The sequence below is a fragment of the Spea bombifrons genome, chromosome 13 (assembly GCF_027358695.1).
Source record: "Spea bombifrons isolate aSpeBom1 chromosome 13, aSpeBom1.2.pri, whole genome shotgun sequence".
Classification (NCBI taxonomy): domain Eukaryota; kingdom Metazoa; phylum Chordata; class Amphibia; order Anura; family Pelobatidae; genus Spea; species Spea bombifrons.
This window is the reverse complement of record NC_071099.1, coordinates 28,225,605-28,244,400: the sequence shown is the minus strand read 5'-3', so window position 1 is coordinate 28,244,400 and position 18,796 is coordinate 28,225,605. Positions and strand designations below refer to the sequence as shown.

At 44.5% G+C, this 18,796-nt stretch overlaps 2 protein-coding genes across 3 annotated transcripts; one reads left to right on the top strand and one right to left on the bottom strand.

Annotated features, from left to right (window-relative positions):
* Positions 1 to 2,859: 2,859 nt before the first annotated feature.
* RAB5IF (RAB5 interacting factor) lies at positions 2,860 to 6,471 on the bottom strand. Its single transcript, XM_053453797.1, has 4 exons — positions 6,296 to 6,471; positions 5,107 to 5,210; positions 4,358 to 4,487; positions 2,860 to 3,670 (listed from the first exon to the last, which is right to left on the bottom strand). Exons 1-4 carry the CDS (start codon positions 6,404 to 6,406, stop codon positions 3,629 to 3,631), a joined length of 387 nt encoding a protein of 128 aa, XP_053309772.1. The 5' UTR covers positions 6,407 to 6,471; the 3' UTR covers positions 2,860 to 3,628.
* Positions 6,472 to 8,176: 1,705 nt separating this feature from the next.
* On the top strand, positions 8,177 to 17,954 carry ZHX3 (zinc fingers and homeoboxes 3). Of its 2 annotated transcripts, none has more exons than XM_053453792.1 (4): positions 8,177 to 8,293; positions 13,328 to 13,382; positions 13,481 to 16,355; positions 17,513 to 17,954. In XM_053453792.1, exons 3-4 carry the CDS (start codon positions 13,628 to 13,630, stop codon positions 17,521 to 17,523), a joined length of 2,739 nt encoding a protein of 912 aa, XP_053309767.1. In that variant the 5' UTR covers positions 8,177 to 8,293; positions 13,328 to 13,382; positions 13,481 to 13,627; the 3' UTR covers positions 17,524 to 17,954. The 2 variants fall into 2 exon arrangements, with proteins under 2 accessions (XP_053309767.1, XP_053309768.1); XM_053453793.1 differs by having other exon boundaries at positions 8,225 to 8,293; positions 13,325 to 13,382.
* Positions 17,955 to 18,796: the final 842 nt, after the last annotated feature.

The window sequence follows — 18,796 nt, the reverse complement described above, 5'->3', positions numbered from 1 at the left end:
CTTGGACATCTACATGTGCATCTACAAGAACCCAGAGCATGGAGCAAGGAACGGCTGAGGCGCATCGGAGCGATATACTCTATGGAACAATCGTGCCTGATTCTAATGATCATCATCAGCAAGGCCATTAGGAAGTAATGGAAGAAGTTGGCCATCGGTATCTCCATCAAGAGATATCTCTCTTTTATTATCTCATTGCCATATCTGTTGGAGCTCACATTTATACAGCTTTGAGAAGCAAAAGGATCTGTTTATTTTTCTGTATGAAATATTACGTATATGACACCCGTCCTTTACTCAGCTCAACCTTCTTACTTTACCTTTAGTAACCCTATTCTCATCTGGACACCTTTGAATTCTGTAGCTGATTGTCATCCCTGATTCCATAACCTTTTAGATTTAAGTTGACGTACATTCCCTCGAAAAGAACAAGTAAATAACATTCCATCTTTTATACTGGTAGAAAATTAATCATAAATTAATTATATAAATTACCAAATAAGAAGAGCAGGGCAGCTGTAAGAAACCGGCTGATAGTCCTTCACGGGGATCCAACTATGGAACCCACCACAGTACGAGGTAGTCCTTCCTACCGCTATATACTTTAGGTACCACACAAGTACTGTTTTCAATGCTTTCTAATTCCCAGTAAAACTAAGCTGTATACTAACGAGATGGAGCAGCCTGATAAAAATCTGTATTTTTTAATACTTTTAGCAGATCTCTATAATTTGCCACCATACTGGTTGAACAGGTATTCTTGGTATTGAATAACTTTCTAGCCGCCACTCCTATTTTAATCTAACAATCAGGAAAATAATATCGAGCTATCCATTGGGCTCTTTCTCACGGTTAAGTAACACTTTGCGTTAATCACATTTTCGGTGAAAACCATAGCAGGACATTACGTCCAAGGGATCAGACCTCACCCTGGAGTAATTAGAGGGCTCGCCCATAAAGACCCACGAAGATAATATGGTGTGTGAAAAACGGATTGAAAAACACGTTAACCTCTGGCAGTACAACGTTTCTTTCTAAAACCTATAACAAAAGAAAAAAAAAACACTTTTTCTTTGTGCAGACATGGCTAGTTTTCAAGATTCTTGCAAAAAGTAATGTTTAATGGTTTCAACGATGAATCAAAATAAATCTTTTTTTTTTCCTAATGTGTTCTTTCCTTAAAATGAGGGTATATGGTGCACATATAATACAAGCGGTACTTACCCACAAATAATGTGCGCAATCTTTATATAACACAGTGATTAAGATTGAAAATATACGGCAGAAATAATTACCTTTAGTATCTCATACCAAGCTCTGTAACGTGTGTTCAGAATCTTATAAAACATAGATAAAAAATATTCATTTTTGGAGCAGAAGAGGGCTGGTGTAGCTTAAATACTAAAATATCATAGCTGGTAGGAATGGAATACCTTGTGAGGTCCTTAGGGGAATGATTTTTTTGCGTGACTTTCAAATCCGATGTCCGTTACCTGCGCTCATTCGGTGGTCTCTAGCCACACTTCTTGGTTTGATCTCAGGAAAATGCCCAGATTCTCCGCTAACCCGAACTGAAGCGCTTGGACCCATGGAGCCCTCTGCCTCTCGGGGACAGATGACAACACCGGTTGCGACATAATTTCATGTTATGACCCTGGATTTTAGGAACAACCATCCACACTTGGAGATCAATGGATCTCTGATTTTTGTTTATGGATGCCGGCTAGCACTGGCCTTAAGTGTCATAGCCTGGTATCGAGACGGCTACGTTAAAGTTAGCCTGCCAACTGATGCTCCGGGGCCCTTCTACCCACTTTTTTCTCCTTTTCCAGCTCTATCTTGGGTAGGAGACTTTTTCCTCCGGCATGCCTCTAACAGGGCAAGATGGGCCTTCATGTTCTACCATCACAGCCAGACGGTTAGAAAATCAGCGCATGGATACACAGACCTCATGCACGCATATAGCCCCCGTACCCACCGGCTGAAATAAAAAAAACATTCCCAAGGGAAGGATCCCCCCCTCCCTCATTCATTGTTATCGAGAGATCACCACCCAGCATTAGCGTGCAGCATCAATCTACAAGGTCTACGGTCATCTAATAAATGAATTCCACACAATACATAATCTTACCCTTCTGTGGCTTCACCCTGCCTGGTTATGTATTACTTTGGATGCCATATAAATATTTTACTTGCATACCGAGTTGTCTGCTCCTAAACACGGCAAGTACCCACCATCACCGACTTGTCGCTCCACCAAATCACTCACTTCCCTCTTATTCTGCAGAGGTCCCGGGCTTCTGTACACAAGCCCTTTTTCTTCTCACCCTTGTGTGTCGGATCATAGATGTGCCTATGTATTCCTACTTTACCCCCCTACCCTATGACTCCCCATTTAGCTTTATAGTGCATACAGCTTTCAGACCATGTGTCTCCTTAAGAAGTAGTCCAACGCCACAAACACCGCTGTCTCTGTGAATGTAACGTGATTGCGCAAGGAATTGTGCCAGAACATCGTAAAACCTCATTCATTTGTGGTTAATTATTAGACTGTTAGATTTAAGTACCTTAACACAGATGACCTCCGGCAAGTTCTTTCTGCAAGAAAAGCTGGCCTTGCTATGTAACGAAGCACGACGCATGGACTAACGTCTACCAACATTTAGTGAATAAACCCAATTTGGTCTTTTTTTTTTTTAGATCCAGCTAAATGAACAGGTCCAGACCCCTCCAGTGGATAGCATAAGCCCGGCAAATAAAGGCACATGGTGGAGCATGATCACAGGTTAGACTTCCCCCACGACATCATGTTTCATCCGATGTCCTACCGCAACAGTAAAATCAACGAGTAAACGGAGATCAACAAATCAAAACTTTAATTGTAAAACACATTCACACCAGCTTAAATACCAATTAGTTTTCAATACTGTGGAGCATCAAGTAAGGAAAGTGACTGTTAAAGCCTTCATTTACACCTGTTCAAAGAATAGGGTCCGGCTTAAAATCTCAGATCTCCCATGTGGCAAAAAGTTTCCGGAAGATTTGGACAAAGCAAGAAACACTGCCGCCCCCCCTTACTATAGACGCCAATAATTTAATTTGCATTGTTTTAGTGAACTGAACTCCCCGTATATAAAAACCATCAAAAAATGGCTGCCAAGACAAAAACTAGCCCTTGCAACTCCACCTTTAGGATATCTGGAGGACTGCAACTGAAATGCTGGAGGAGCGGCAATTAGGAGGCCGAGTAACGGTCTGGCTGCAGAGACACTGAAACAAAATAAAGGAAGACACCAAGAGGACTTTCCGTGTGCTCTCTCGGACGAGAAGCATGCGATCAGCAGACCTCCCAGATTCTCTGTATCTGGTCTCTCTGACAGCGGAAGTTAACAGGCTGACATCATCAAGGTTAATGGTCCACTTCACAAGTACAGGTGGCTATTGCTAGCTTTATATTATATTCAACTTATCTTGTTTTATTAAAAAAAAAAAAGTTAAAAAAGAGCAGAATCTCCTCAATAATGTCTGTTATATGCCTTGATTTGCTTGTAATTAAAAAAAAATGGCATGGTTCCTTGAAGAAAAATTTGTTGGACAAGGTTTGGCGAAGGAGGAATAAAACTCACTGTCAATCAAAATGAATTGCTGTATAGAAAATGACCCAGACCACCTGCAAGAAAAGAGAAAAACAAACATTCTTACCGATTATTAAAAAAAAAAGTGTAACTGATGTTCCATTTCTTTTTTAAATTAAGGAGACCTGCCTTTTATAAGAAGCAGATAATAGCACTAAACAGGGAAATAACGAAATACCGGGATATAAAATGACTATACAAAGAGAGCAGATTATATACAACGTGTCAATTGGGTAAATTGAATTATAAAACCTTTTAACAATTGAATCGGTTAAAAAAAAACAAACAAAAAACCCCCACAATTTAGCAACTAAATTCAATTCAGTGATATATGATGCACATATTTAATAAAGACAGGGTTTTTGCACCGCAGGTGTTGTGCAGACAAGGATACTCTCTTCATGCGGTGAGTGGCAGCCCAATAAGGCGTAGAGGGAACTGCTCAGAGGTTTCATTTCTTGAAGGCACGGAGAAAAACTACAATCAAGTGTGTGAGTTGATGTTAAAATTACCCCCGCAGCGCCATCTAGTGGACACGGAATAAGACGCTTTGACCAGGAGGGGAGAAAAAAAAACGTTTCTCTCTACTATCCTTTATTCTCCCGTATTCTCCGTGTTATTCTTGTAACACTATATAAATTCTCCTTTTAGGAAAACAGCTACATCATCAGTATTATATAAAGAAGCCCGTTGCCCTAACAGAAAAGCATAATAAAACCTACCAGGAATAGCGCAAACGACGTCATAAACCCTTCTTTTGTAAGCTCCCACGTCCCACCATATTCCTCTTCGTCGACCTGCTGGAAGCTGCTAAAATACAGGTACAGAAGGCCGGCGTTCAGCGCGCAAAATCTGCAAGACAGAAGGGTTAAAACAGTAAATATCTTTCCCCCACTGAAAACAAAGAATCATCTCTGATATTACTGTGACCTTAGTAATAAAAAGATCAAATATTCTGTAGCGGACAAGCACAATATATAAAGAACCATATACACAATCTACTTATGTTCAACGCACCACTTCCCACTAGAGATAGTGATATTGTATTAGCTGCCTGGAATGATGAAGTGATGCACAGGGGTCTGCGAAAACCCATAAAATATATAGACTAATACACAATTATTTAATAATATTTAATAGATTAAGGGCCTGCGGCCAACACCTTTCTAGTCCCTTAACTATGCAACGTTCTATTACATTTAGAACCCAATAGATTGTGAGCTCACATCCCCTCCTTCTCTGTTGGCACGAGGATGTCTTACGTTTATTCATGTATATTGTTACTTTTAATGATCTTGTATATTATAATAGCCGTAAGGATCTGCTGCCATCTATAAACAAAATAATAACCCACAGAAAATGTATGCAGATTTTTATGGTGACTTCTTGTTCTGGGCGCACCTTATACAGGTAGCCTTTATTTTGATTTGCATCATATAAAAGTAAATATGTCGGCTTTGAGAATACTTACATTGCTATTCCCACGAAACCCTTCAGCGGTACAATACCCCATATCACGCCCAAAATGATGGCCAAGATCTGCCGGATCCAGTAGATCACATCCAGAAATTCATCCTGTGAACGTTAAGACAAATGGCCGTAAGAACGGGATTTGCACAAAAGCAAAAAGATACAGAAATACAGCCAGATGAGAGAAGAAAAGATACGTGCAGCGTGGGGGTATGACGGCAGGGACTGGTCGCTCGAATCATAAAGAGCCGAAACCAGAGAACTCATATTTTCCCAATCAATGGACCCCTAATGAAATCAATCGCTATTTGCAGGTCCCGGCCCGGTGCCCCCCACCTATATATATTACACACACATATGTCTTATTTATTAATTTTTTTATGTATTTATACTTTGGACAAATCAGTGGGGAGCCAAACATTCCGGTCTACGCCTGTTGCAGCTTTTACCAGGCTGACTAAACACGCGGAGTCAGCATTCCGGACGAGAATAATCCGTTATCCGCGTTAAGAAGCTCCGGCGAGGCTGCATCTGTGCGAGAATCGGCCGACGCTACAACAAGAACAGCGGAACCTCTACTCAAAGATCAGCGTCCACCGGAGGGGACTTTATAGACGGACACCATGGAAACCGATAATAAATGGCCTGAAAATAGGCACCGCCACTAATAGATTTACGCATAGATTTCTCTATATGGATACGTTGTACCGCATAACCTCCATGAAAGATCCAAGGTTCACCTTAAATGAAGGATATTCCAAACCAGAGGAAAATGGATTAGATATATATCCTATATTAGTATAATTTCTGTTGGTTTAGTACTTTAGCCCAATTTATTCTCCTGCGGAGGAACAGGCCCGGGGATAGCCGATTATCACAAAAAGTTCCATAAAATTGGGAAAGAACAGACAATTAGTTAAATTGCACAATTCCACTAAATAAACACAACAGTGCAAATATATATATATATATATATACACACACAAAATATAAAAAAATATAAATTATAGCAAATTACTGAAATATAATTATATAGAAATTACTATATATATATATATATATATATATATATATATATATATATATATATATATATATATATATATATATATATATATATAGTGCTCCTTTCCAAAGGTGCTATGTGTAAACTCCCACAATCCCCTGCGCCCTGCATGGAGTGCTGTTACCTTGTCTTCCCACGCCGCATCCCCACGCAGGGCTTTGCTCCACGCAGACTGCTTCACCTTTACTCCTCCGTTGGACACGGGGTGCTCGTCTTTCCGTTTGGCGGTGCTCATTCTCCGGGGACTGGGGCAAAACACCGAGGAAAGACAACTCCTAAGACCCCCTTAAAAAGGGGCCGGGTTCGAGGGTCGCAGTGTGAAAGGATTCCAGGGATCAGAAGGTTTCAGAGATGACGGGTCCCTGCTAAGCCGTGCCCCGGAAATGACGCGCCTGAAGCGACGCGCGTATAATACGCGTCACATCATTCTGGTTCCAGGCTTCTGGCGGAATTGGTTCCTGTTCGGTTGTGACGTATTTGAGTGTTGGATGTCTTTGTCCTGCAGACATGACCCTGTCAGAATAAAGTAGTAGAAATCTGTGTATTTTTCATTAATAGTGGATAAAAGAGGAGGTCTTATGAAAAAAATAATCTAATTTTGTCCCCAAAGCTCCCGTCAATCTTCAGACCCTTAGGTCGCCATTGTTGACAATCATATGATATTTTAGGTGACTTTCCCTATTCTACCACACTAAGCTGATGCTTTACGGCAACGCTCATTAGTCTGTTCCTCCATAGACTTTGATTAGTCAGAATGTCGAGATGTGTGACTAAGACCGAGCCCTTCTAACTTTCACAACAAGGTAGCTTGTGTAGTAGATTACGCCAAACTACAAATAGTGAATACCCTCAATCCAGTCATGGAGAAATCTTACTTTACCAATAGATCATGGATCCTAGTGTTTAGGGATATGTTAACTGTTGGATGCATCATGTATCACTTTGGAATACAGTTAGCAGAAATCCTAGCTGTCTTGTCCAGGGGAGAGGCAATGCCCCCGGAACAAAACCCCTCTCGGGTGATCAGGCCCTGGGTGTCCCACTGCACAACGGGACGGTTGCAAAACAGATCACCAACCGGCCTGCTTACACTATGGAGGTTGTGCTGGCTCAGAAGAGCCTCCGCAGACTTCATTAAAAGGCTCTGCTTTCAAGATATGACTTGATATTGTCATACCTAGGATGCGCCACTTCAGGTCGCGGGGTCTTGACATGTTCCACTCCTCATTTAAATGGAGATGTTTCCTGTAATGTCAGTGGGCAATTTTGGCCTTGTCCCATAAGGGAGGCTCCAAGTAGCCGGAGCCCACAAGTTCCCAGGTATGGATATCGTACTTGGGATACTGAGCACGGAGGAGAAGGCAGCAGTGCCCACTACATTACTGCCATACAGTGCGTGTGCACAATGTCAGGTTTGTGGCGCAACAGTAATTGAGCATGCAGAACAAAGAGGACTTCATATGTTCTCTTTGGGACTTGTCCATTGTGAAGGGACAGGACATATTGGGGAGGAGTGGTGTGAATTCTGTAACATAGGTGCCACATAACAATGCCATGACATCATGTGAGCGGTGTGATGTGACAATGACATTCTTTGCACTTTCTTCCCGGAGAGTACAAAACAATGTTGGCAAGTATTCTCCGTTGCCATCGGCGATGGTATCTATGTTCAAGTACTTTTGACTGTTTTTTTTTTTTTATTACTGCCATTCACACATGTGAAATTAATCTGATAGACCCGACAGTGCTGCACAATCTGGTGGTGCTATAATAATAATATCATCCATCAGGCCAGCTGTTGCTTCTGTTTGATGTATGTGTAAATAAAGCATATTGAAGAAAAAAAGGGACTGCGTAGCTGAGAGTTATACGCATGCGGCTTTCGATAAGGCGTGTCTATTTTTTTTATTCTGCCCATTAAAGGTCACATGTTCTTGTTTCCCAAGCAGCGGTTGGCGCCGGTTTGAGTTTACCCTGCCCAGTTAAGGAAAGGTCACATGGTTCATAGGCAGCCAATCTGCGTGCTTCATTCTCACAGTCGAGTGCCTGCAGCTCCGCCTCCTCCCGGGGCCTGAGATTGGCGAGATCTGGGGTGCAGTGCGAATGGTACCCCCGGGAAGCGGTGAGTGTGGGCAAAGTGATGCGTTAAGGCGGGTGGTTGGCGGAGGTGCCAGTGCGTATGCTGGGTGATACTTACATTGGAGTTCATAGAAACCGTAAACTGTGCTGTAGTGTTACCGATGAGAGAGCCGCCGTGCTGTGCCCGGGGACAGACGCACATCCAGCTTGGGGTTACGGTTTATTACCCTGGGGGTGTTCCTGATAAAATCAGTGGATGTAGATAACTCCCCTGTTACAGAGAGACCCCCACTTGCTAAACTTTGTCCTGTGGCTGTTATACTGCAACTCCCATCATGCTGCGCAATCTGTTTGGTTGGGTGCTGTTCACCCCTTTCTATGAGAGGGAGCCCCCCTATACCTTGGGTAGGCAAACCTTGCCTTCCAGCAACTCCCATCATGCTGTGCAGCATACTGTTAAAATTGCTTCTATTAACCCCATACACACCGATGAGGTAGCGTTAGTGGAAACTTATATCCAGGACTCTGAATCATGTGGTGACATTTTCTGGCTGAGCCTGATGGGAGTCGTTGTCAGAGTATGGCTGATTGGGTGTCTGTACGGTAGCGGTGCTGCGGGACGCAGGAGGACGTTGATGTACGGACTGTTTCCGTTTGCCGTAATGGCGGAGACTCTATACCGACGGACCAAGTACCGGAGCGAACGTGCGGGAGATCGCTGAGGTTTTGCAGATTGTGAATGTGCGTGCGGGGAAATGTAACGAGCGCTGGTAGCAGTTAATCTATTTCGCTATTGATGTGATTAACGTTATTAATTGGTTACCACGGCAAACTGTGCCTGGGGTTAATATTGTGTTTTGATCTCCGGCAGGATCGTCTATCCCGCGGCCGTCGCTGCTGTTTGCGCAGTTGTCTGCGTGTTGTCTGACGGGCCGTGTTTATTTATGTTATTTACACTTTCCGTGTTAACGAGAAACGCTAAGATGTTATTGGGTGTAAAAGAGCCCCCCCCCGGCCGGCGTGGTGTATGGCGTTGGCCCCCCTACAGCCAGCGTGGCGTATGGTGGTAGCCCCCCCTCCTCGGCGTGGTACGCTAATGTCAGTCTGCATTAAAGCAAATCTTTATTTTGCCCCTTCGTCTGCAGACCTGGAGGCCGCCATTGTTGTCGTACAATATTTTGAGCGACTTCCCACACTGAGCTGATGCTTTATGGCAATGCTAATGAAGTCCGTTCCTCTATAGACATTCGTTAGCCAATAGAACGGCTCGGTCTTAATCACGCAGCCAGACACGGTTTCCCGCAGATACGTTGGGCTCAGATAACAGAGCGAGAACAAATAGCTGATATGCAGCTGCCTGAAAACCTCATTATCCAAAAACACGGGATTGGGACAGATGGGGGGGGGTGCTTGGTTCTAGCGCTTTCCGAGCTGTTCTGTTTACGTGATGATGAAAATAGAAAACAATGATTATATGTTTTATATGTTAAGGTTTTTCATTGTTGTTTTACAGAGAAGGTTGGTAGATAAGTGGAACAGCTTTCCGGCAGAAGTGGTAGAGACTATTACAGTGAGGGAATTTAAACATGCGTGGGATAGGCATACGGCTCCTGAATCTAAAACGAGACCAACGACTGATTAGGGTCTTCACAGCAGGAAAAACGGGCGGGCTAGACGGGCCGAATGGGGCCGTCGGATTCCTCGGTGCCGCTGTGCGAGTCGCTGGGTGGGGGCTGGGATCTGCCTGCGCGGCGGTGCTCTGCAACTTTCCATGCCTTATGCCAAACGCGTCACATGGACAGTTTGTTTTTTTAACCGTTTTAGCGCCGCTCTGAAGGGTTGTAGGAGTCGGGGGCTGTGCCGTCGCATCCGTTTAATAGAACAAAGGGTGCGTACATTTAGCGCTCTTTTTTTTCCTCCCCTGTAGAATTCTCTCTGCGGGACAGGCTTTGGTAGAGTATCGGTAGTATAAAGACTATGACGGCGGATAAGAACCGTTTGGCCCGTAGACCGGTACACGCGTGTGCGCGCTCGTTAGCACACGCTCCCCTCTCGGGTGCGGAGACGGCCGGTGCCGCCAGTTCCAATCTGTTCCGCTTCGCGCTCTTCTGGGCGTCTGGCTGATTGTGGCTCCGATTTTCCACGCTTCACTTCTCGCTGCTCTCTCTCCTGCAGTAATCCGATCCTCCGCGCTGACTTTTTCCTCCCCTTCTGTGCGGGTTTGGGGTCCCTGATGGGAAACGCCTTCTGTGTGTTTTTGTAAACCTTTTAAAATCTCAGCCTCTAATAACAAAAATATTTCACGTCGATAATAACCAGCGGTCTAAGGTTTGGGGTCACTCGGCTGTTTTCATGGAAAATAAGGACGTTTTTGGCTGTAACGTAATTACAAAAAAAGGGTTTCTAATGATATCAGTGACGGGAGGGACACGAGTGATGGGAGTGATAAAGGGCCATTGGAGCACAGGAGTGATGGGAGTGATAAAGGGCCATTGGAGCACAGGAGTGATGGGAGTGATAAAGGGCCATTGGAGCACAGGAGTGATGGGAGTGATAAAGGGCCATTGGAACACAGGAGTGATGGGAGTGATAAAGGGCCATTGGAACACAGGAGTGATGGGAGTGATGAGGCCTCTGTACGCCTATGAAGAGATTCCACTAAAAATCAGCCGTTTCCAGCTACAATAGTCATTTACGTCATTAACCCCGTCTGCGCTGCATTTCTGATCCATTTCATGTTATTTTAATGGACAGATCGTGCATTGCTTCCAAAAACAATTTCGAAGTGACCCCAAACTTTTGAACTGCGGTGTTTATATTTCCATTCTGAAGGTCCTTAAGACCTCTGCCCTGTTAGAAACATCGTTCCCTGCTGCTGAAACCCCAAACCCTTCCCAGAATCCTTCCTCTAATTGTCTTTTTTTTTGGGGGGGGGGGACATGAAACTAGGCACTGATAGGCTGTTGCCATAGACGTTCAAAAGACTTTGAAAGGCTTCTGCTGTGTTTTCAGATTAACCCTCCAGATCTCCGAAGGATTGTTAGTTTGGTGTCTGGAGGGGGCAGTTAAGGTTTTGGCCGCGTGGATCAGTAGGGTGGACTTGAGTCCCCATCAGCCACATAAATGCTGATTAAAAGCCGATTGCCGGTTATTACAGATACACGGTGCAGGGCTCAACACAGATCTGTGTCGGAGGGAGGCCGAGGTATTGAGGATGATACCCTAAAGTGTAATAGATTGCAAGCTTTCAGGGCTACCAGGTCTCCTTCGGGTGTATTAACCCCTATAAAGCTATCATTTGGTTTCTAGCGTAATATATTCATTTATTCCTTGTTGGGGGTGAAGGCGTACGCCGAGCGGCTATCGTGCAGCTTCCAGGGCATTTTCCCCTCTATTTTATTTTCTTATTCTTCCCAACCTAATAAGTGGAAGTTGTGGGGAGTTTTTTTTTTTCCACTCGTGGGGGGGCTCAGAGCCGGACTCGCCGTTATTTGGCCGTATTTCAATCTGTTTCCGCGTTGCTGACTTTTTTTGTAAATAGATCCCTGTCTTCTTGTGTTAAATCTGGGATCAGCCAGGGATAGACTATTATTTATTTATGAGCCTCATGAAGTAAACGATAAATAAATATATTAAGCTTTATTTTTATTTATAAATAAGCAAAAAAAAAGTAATTAAATCTAAATTGTTGCATTCAAGCTAGACGGACCCTCAAACCAGAGCATGCGCTTTAAGGTATATGATAAATGTGCGACCCCCCCCCTGTACATTTTCGTGGGGGTATCGGGTAACCCTTTTAACGCAAAATACCCCAAATAATGTATCTGATTTTAGTGAATCCCGTTATACGTGTCTGTCTAGCGTGAGTTTATCTCCCGGTCCCTAATGGAGTCCTTGTTAACTGAGACCCCGGCTTTAGGGTTCCCCAGCACTATAGGGCTTAGGAATATCGCTGACATAGACAGAGGGGAAGCGGGTTGTCATGGCTACGAGGCCCACGGGCAAAACGTTTATGGAAACGCGAGCGGCGAGGACCCTACGGTGCCTGAAAAGCATGCGCAAGCCTTAAAGGTCTCTGTTAAGCCGGGGGGGGTTACCGAGCGGGTCCTAATTGCACCACATGTGGCACCCAATTAAACGTATAGAGAAATAAATGGCGCTGGTAAAGCCATGGTTGAGATCTGTGGCAAAGCTTAACACCTCTAATAACTTCCTGTCCGGGTGTTACTTCCTTTTTCCTCCCCCACTACGACAAAGGCTTTCAGAACAATCGGCTGCCACCAAAAGGGCTGAGGGAATACCACAAATAAGGGGAGGAATAATCATGCCTACCCTGACAACTAGAAGTAAGCCCGCCGCTCCAATTATGCCCACTTTTTCATACATGGTTTTATTTAACGAGTTAAACTGAATCATGAAATATTAGGGGACGGATCTGTTGTAATAAAGCAGAAAAACGTATGTTGTTTTTTAACCAGTTGTTTCCCTGTTCGCATTATTCTATAAGGGGCCAGCTCGGCCCTTTGCGTAGGTAGCCACGGGTCACGGCAGGGGAAGCCTGTGAGTAATAGATGGGGCTTATGGCTCTGTATGATCCGCAGCTGGCTCTGCGCACCTAAGGGTTAAACCGAAAACGAACTTTAGACTTATTTTAGCTTTAGTGACCACTCTGCCGGGCTAAAGATTGCTCGGCCTGGCAACGTACCCATTTCCGTACCAGTCACCGGGATTTAACCCCTTGTGTCGCTCTAGGTACGCTGTGTTAAAGGCACACAACCGCCTGCGAATGAAACGGGATTATAAACAGTTAATTACTTTATACTCGCAGCCCATTTATACTCCGATCATAATGCTAATGCGTTGCTGGTTGGCTTGGGGGGTGAGTAGATGTCCTAGTTTTCCACCATTTCTACTGAAGATCTCAGCTTCTATAAACTTAGTTGATTAAAAGTCCTGTTAGGGACTATTTTAGTTGCACTGTGTGTAGGTATCGCCTGAGACCCTCTTTAAAGACCCCCAGTCTGCTTCTCCTTACTAATATCTGATTTTTAATAGTCCTATATGTATATCTCAGCAGATCAGATCGCTCCAGAATGACCAGCGATGGAAAACTCTCCCCCAGACACACCAAGGTAATTACGCACCCACACGCTTCCGCTTTCCCTTTAAACTCTCTTTCGTGCTAGAAGGGGATAGAAAATCTAATGGTGGTTATTTGTTTTTCCGCTAGATGTGAAGGAGACCACGCTGGCGCACACCGGAACATCATGCTGTAATTGAATGCGTTTACGCTCCGCAGCCCAGCAGGAATCTGGGTTTTTAGGTTGCGCGAAGCTCCGCTTTCTGTGTGAAATCGGTGAGCTGATAAAGCGAAATCATGGCAAGCAAAAGGAAGGCCACCACGCCTTGTATGATTCCTCCTAAGGCTCTAGCATTAGAAAGCGATGCAGACATTGCCGAAGGATTGAAAGAGGAAGCAGATGAAGAAGAAACCCAGGAGGCACCTGCTTTGATCAGCAGCCATAATGAAGTGAGTTCCAATGGACATCAAAACATCAACGGGGAGAGATTCTTTTGTAAATACTGCAATTTCGGGTCTCAAGACACGAGCAGGTTTGTGGAGCACATGAACACGAAGCACCCGGATTTCAGAGACGACCCCTCGTACGTCTGCATCGCGTGCAGCTTCCTGGTGAACGAGTCTACGGAGCTGGAGGCTCACAATACGGAGTGCCACCCGCGGGACGCCGGGCTGACGTGGACCGTGGCCAAGCACGAGAGCTACACGGTGGTAGAGCAGAGCGTAAGCGATCGGAAACCCGACGGGGACGTGACGGACAGCGATCTCAATCAGTCGGCGGATGATTATTCGGAGATAACGTTCACCAAAACACCTATAATGAAAACCATGAAAAACAAGGCGGAAGCGAAAAAAATTGTCGCCGGAGCAGAGAAGGTGGAGAAGAAAAATCATCTCGCAGCCAAAAACCTCTCTGTATCGGCAAGCAAACCCTCAACGGGCATCGCAAACGCCTCTCCGATTGTAAACGGCTCGATCTTGGGAACGGTTCCTGTCCTCCCTGGAGTGACCCAGTTGGTGTCCATTAACCCTTCACAGCCAGTGGTGCAGCCTAAGATCCCAACCATAATTGCACCCGTTTTGACAAAACAGTCGACTGTCCAGAAGCCCCAAGGTGCTTCCCAGAGTAGCCAGCTTCCCAACTCGAAGTCTCTCCCAAAGGTAATGATTCCTCTTAGCAGCATTCCAACGTATAATATATCCATGGACTCCAACAGCTTCCTGAAGAACTCCTTCAACAAGTTCCCCTACCCTACGAAGGCCGAGCTGTGCTATTTAACGGTGGTGACAAAGTACCCAGAGGAGCAAATAAAAATATGGTTCACGGCTCAGAGACTGAAACAAGGGATTAGCTGGTCGCCTGAGGAAATAGAAGACTCGAGGAAGAAGATGTTCAACACCGTTATCCAGTCTATCCCCCAACCCATGCCTCAGCCAACCATAACCGTTCTGAACGCTCCGCTGGTAGCAAACGCCAACGGTGTTCAGCACCTTATCCAGGCGGCTCTACCCGGTCAGATAGTCGGTCAGCCGCAAGGCACCGGTGGTCTGCTTGTCACACAGCCTATCATTACTAACGGGATTCGAGGATCTCCTTCTTCAGTGTCGTTGACCGTGACGTCTCTTCCCACCCAGCACACTACAACTCAGGCCAGAGTAGCCTCGCCAGCTGCTAAGGATGCCGGTGCTTCCGAAGCCACCACGTCCACCTCCCCCAGTTTGCCTTCCCAAAGTTTGTACGACTTCAGTTTTTCGAGGAGCAAAAAATCCAGACAGCAACTCGGTGCCCTCAAGAACAGCTTCTACAGGAATCAGTTTCCAACGCCGTCCGAGGTCAACAGATTGACGAAAATAACAGGACTCACCACGAGGGACGTCAGGAAGTGGTTTAGCGACAAGAGGTACCACTGGCGCAACAAGTCCTCCTACGCCGCAGACAGCAGCGATGGAATGATTGACAGTCCGTCCGAAATGTATTCGCTGATGAAGGATTCCGATCTTGATTTCACTCTAGGTAGTCACGCGCCGTCGCATACGTCAAGGAGACAGTCTTGGAATCAGACACCTGACTTTACGCCTACTAAATATAAAGAGAGAGCTCCGGAACAAATCAAAGCTCTGGAAAGGAGTTTCTTCCAAAGTAACTTTCCGTCTGAAGACGAAGTGAATCGTTTAAGGAGCGAGACCAAAATGACCAGACGTGAAATAGACAGCTGGTTCGCCGACAAGCGCAAGAAGCTCGCCGTAGAGCATAAGAAACTGGATATGGAGGAGGACGAGGAGAACATGAGTTACTATATAAAGGTATCGGACGTCCCCGAGCCCTCAGCAGAAAATAATCCTCAAACAAGTGAAAGAAAGGTAAACCCAATCAAAATCAACCTGAAGGATCTTCGTGTCACGGAGTCGAATGAAAGCGTAGAGGCGCCAGTTGATGATAACGGCGTAGGCAGTGATGGGAGTAGTAGACCGTCAACCCCCTTAAAAAACAGATCGCATATTAAAAAAACTGCTCAGCAAAGGGATCTCTTGAAGCAAACCTTCGTTAAGACTCAGTCCCCTTCGAGCAAGGAGTACGATGACTTAGCTGAGCAGACGGGACTGCCGCGGGCCGATATTGTGCGTTGGTTTGGCGACAGCAGGTATTCTTTCAAGAACGGACAGTTAAAGTGGTATGAACGCTACAAAGGCATTGTGGGTATTAAGACTGTCACCCCCCATCCCCTTATGCAATATTATGAACAGCACCACCAGGTTTCTGATCACGACCTTGCGAGTCTTTGCGAGACGACCGGAATGACTCCCGATGAGGTGAGGGTCTGGTTTGCAGAAAAGCAGGAGACGGCAAACCAGGCCGTGTCGGGGGCAACCCGTGATAATCCGTCCGATGACGGCACTGAGAGGCCGGACCCTCGGGTAGGAAACTCTGAGTTTGAGTCCAAAAGCAGTGTACATCGGGAGCCAGAATCCCAGAAAACCACTACAGACCCTACGCACACAGTCCAGCAATCCAGTATCCCGCGTGGTAAGATATTACAGTAAATTGAATATGTATTTACTTACAAGCCAACCTTTACGGTCCTAAAGTAGCAGATTTACCGAAGAACGTATAACTAAACCCTGAGTTGTTACATTGTAAATGTTTTCAGATCTCCTAAGATCTTTCCCAATTGTTTCAATACACCTGACCTGTAAAACTCAGTAGACCTCCCTATTTACATAAATCTAGAACGCCTGCCCCATACATTTCTAGTGGGGCGTTTGACATTTGGAAATCTTGGCCATATGGTGCAGAGGTTGACTTAATTAGCTGTACATGAGCTTCACTTTTCCCTAGGATTATTGCACATTAAATTAACAACCTGTAATAAGTAGAGATCAGATTTGTTTCCAAATTGACCTAGGTAGAACGGCGACCGATGTGCTTCTCGGTGGTGAGACGATACTATGTTTTTAGTACCCTTTGTAAATCTGCTGCTGGGCAGTCTGGGAAAGGCGAATGAATTAACATTCAGCGCAGGAAATTGTTAGTTCTTGCGCCTTCCGACACAGATGTCCGCTTCCCTGAGATAAAACTATCCTTTGTATAGAAACCAGCTTTCTCCAAAATAACTACGCTAAAAACAAAAAGCACAAGCTAGTTTTAATAAATCAGGTCAATGATGCTAAATGCTGAGGAGTTAACAGTTCGTCTTTTGGGAAACGCTAATTGCGCCACATTCCACCTAACGGCCGCCGTCTCCCTCCCTCTGCGGAACTGTAATAAGGAGATCGCTGCGTGTTTTATATGAACAATCCTTCAAACGAACTAGCGTGTATGGAACATGTTCGTTTACGCGGACTCTATAGCCATCATATGCACAGATGATCGCTGACAGGTCCCCTTAAATTTGTGTAGTGTCCCCCTTGAAGATGCTAGGGGGGGGGATTCTGCAGAACCCACCCCAGCTATTTGCCATGCAGTAGATTGAATATGATGTTAAAACAATGTATTTTCATATGTATTCATTGGTCAGGGGTCTCCCAGAGACACTGGAGTCTCCTGTTTTAAGGGGGATGTTCTCTCCCATGGTCAAGATACTCTGATTTATACGCAATGGGTGGCTTTGTCTCCTTACCTTAACCCAGCTATGGAAGAGAGTTTTGTCTACAGAAGCATTAACATTTGCATTTTCCTTTTAGAAGCCGATTGAACGTTAGCAAATGGACCCTGTTCATCAAGAGGACAGCACGCCCCACTGGGTTTCCTTTGGTATTGCAATGTCTCCTTTAGGACCTTGATAAGGATGAGGAAAGAGACCACGATTGATGCCATAACGTATAGGAATCAAAGGGATTTCCAAGACCCAGCGTCCTCCGCTCAAATTCTGTCTGTGGCAAGAGACTTACACCGTAAATCAGACTCTCCACCCCAACCCTGTCCCAGGCTCCGCTCCTTCTTACTGATCCAATTCTTTGGATGAAACGTCCCGTTCAGTGTGCTGGTACAGACGCTTATTTATATAACAATTACAAGATAACCGTTTAGTATTCAGAAATAGTTTACTACAGAACTTTCTAGCAAACAAACATGTTTGGATCTAACCAGCTATCAATAATAAAAAAAAAAAAAAAAAAAATCAAACTTGGTTTCCTTAATTTGTTTTTTCTTTTGATCTTCTTGGTACCATTTACCTGCCATAGTCTGACTTATTTTTAATGTATCAGCATATGCTCCCTTCGAAAACAAGTATCTTATTACATCAAAAAGCAAAATAAGCTATGGCTGCTTCAAAAACGCGCTGAGTAATGCTGCATCTTTACAGTTGTCCACCTTTGGGTCCCAAAACGTTGACAATGCGGGGCTACAGCCGCTCGATATACATCCAAATGCTCTGGACTATAGAGGTGTGTTATATATATATAAATAAAACACACCTCTTTATAGTCCAGAGCATGCATATATATATATATATATATATATATATTATATAATGTGAGTCTAAGACAAGAAGCCAAAAGCAAAGTGCAAAACATCTTAATTTTTCAGATTTATTGGGTGTCAAATATGCCACAAATGAAAGTTTTATAAAATGTACACAACTGGAATGAAAGTTAAACAACATAAGAAAATAGTTTCCATTTTCAGCTGCAATGGATATTCTTACTTTGGGTGAAATGTAACCTTGTATGGTTGTCCACAAAACACATAAAAATAAAAAAGACCAAATAAATTAGGGAGGAGATCATGTGTTGGATTTCTCAGGTGTTTGCAGGTAGATCTATAAAGTAAAAGCTTTACATTAAATCATTAAAGCACACGATTACCGGCACAACGTGTTCCCCTTACTTTTACATTACAGGAGGTTTAAGATATTCGAACATCAACTGTAACCAACATTGATTGGATCTGATTGGGCTACGGGCATGTATGTAAATATCCATTGTTCCCGATATACCTTCGGATGACGATGTACATGCCAGCAG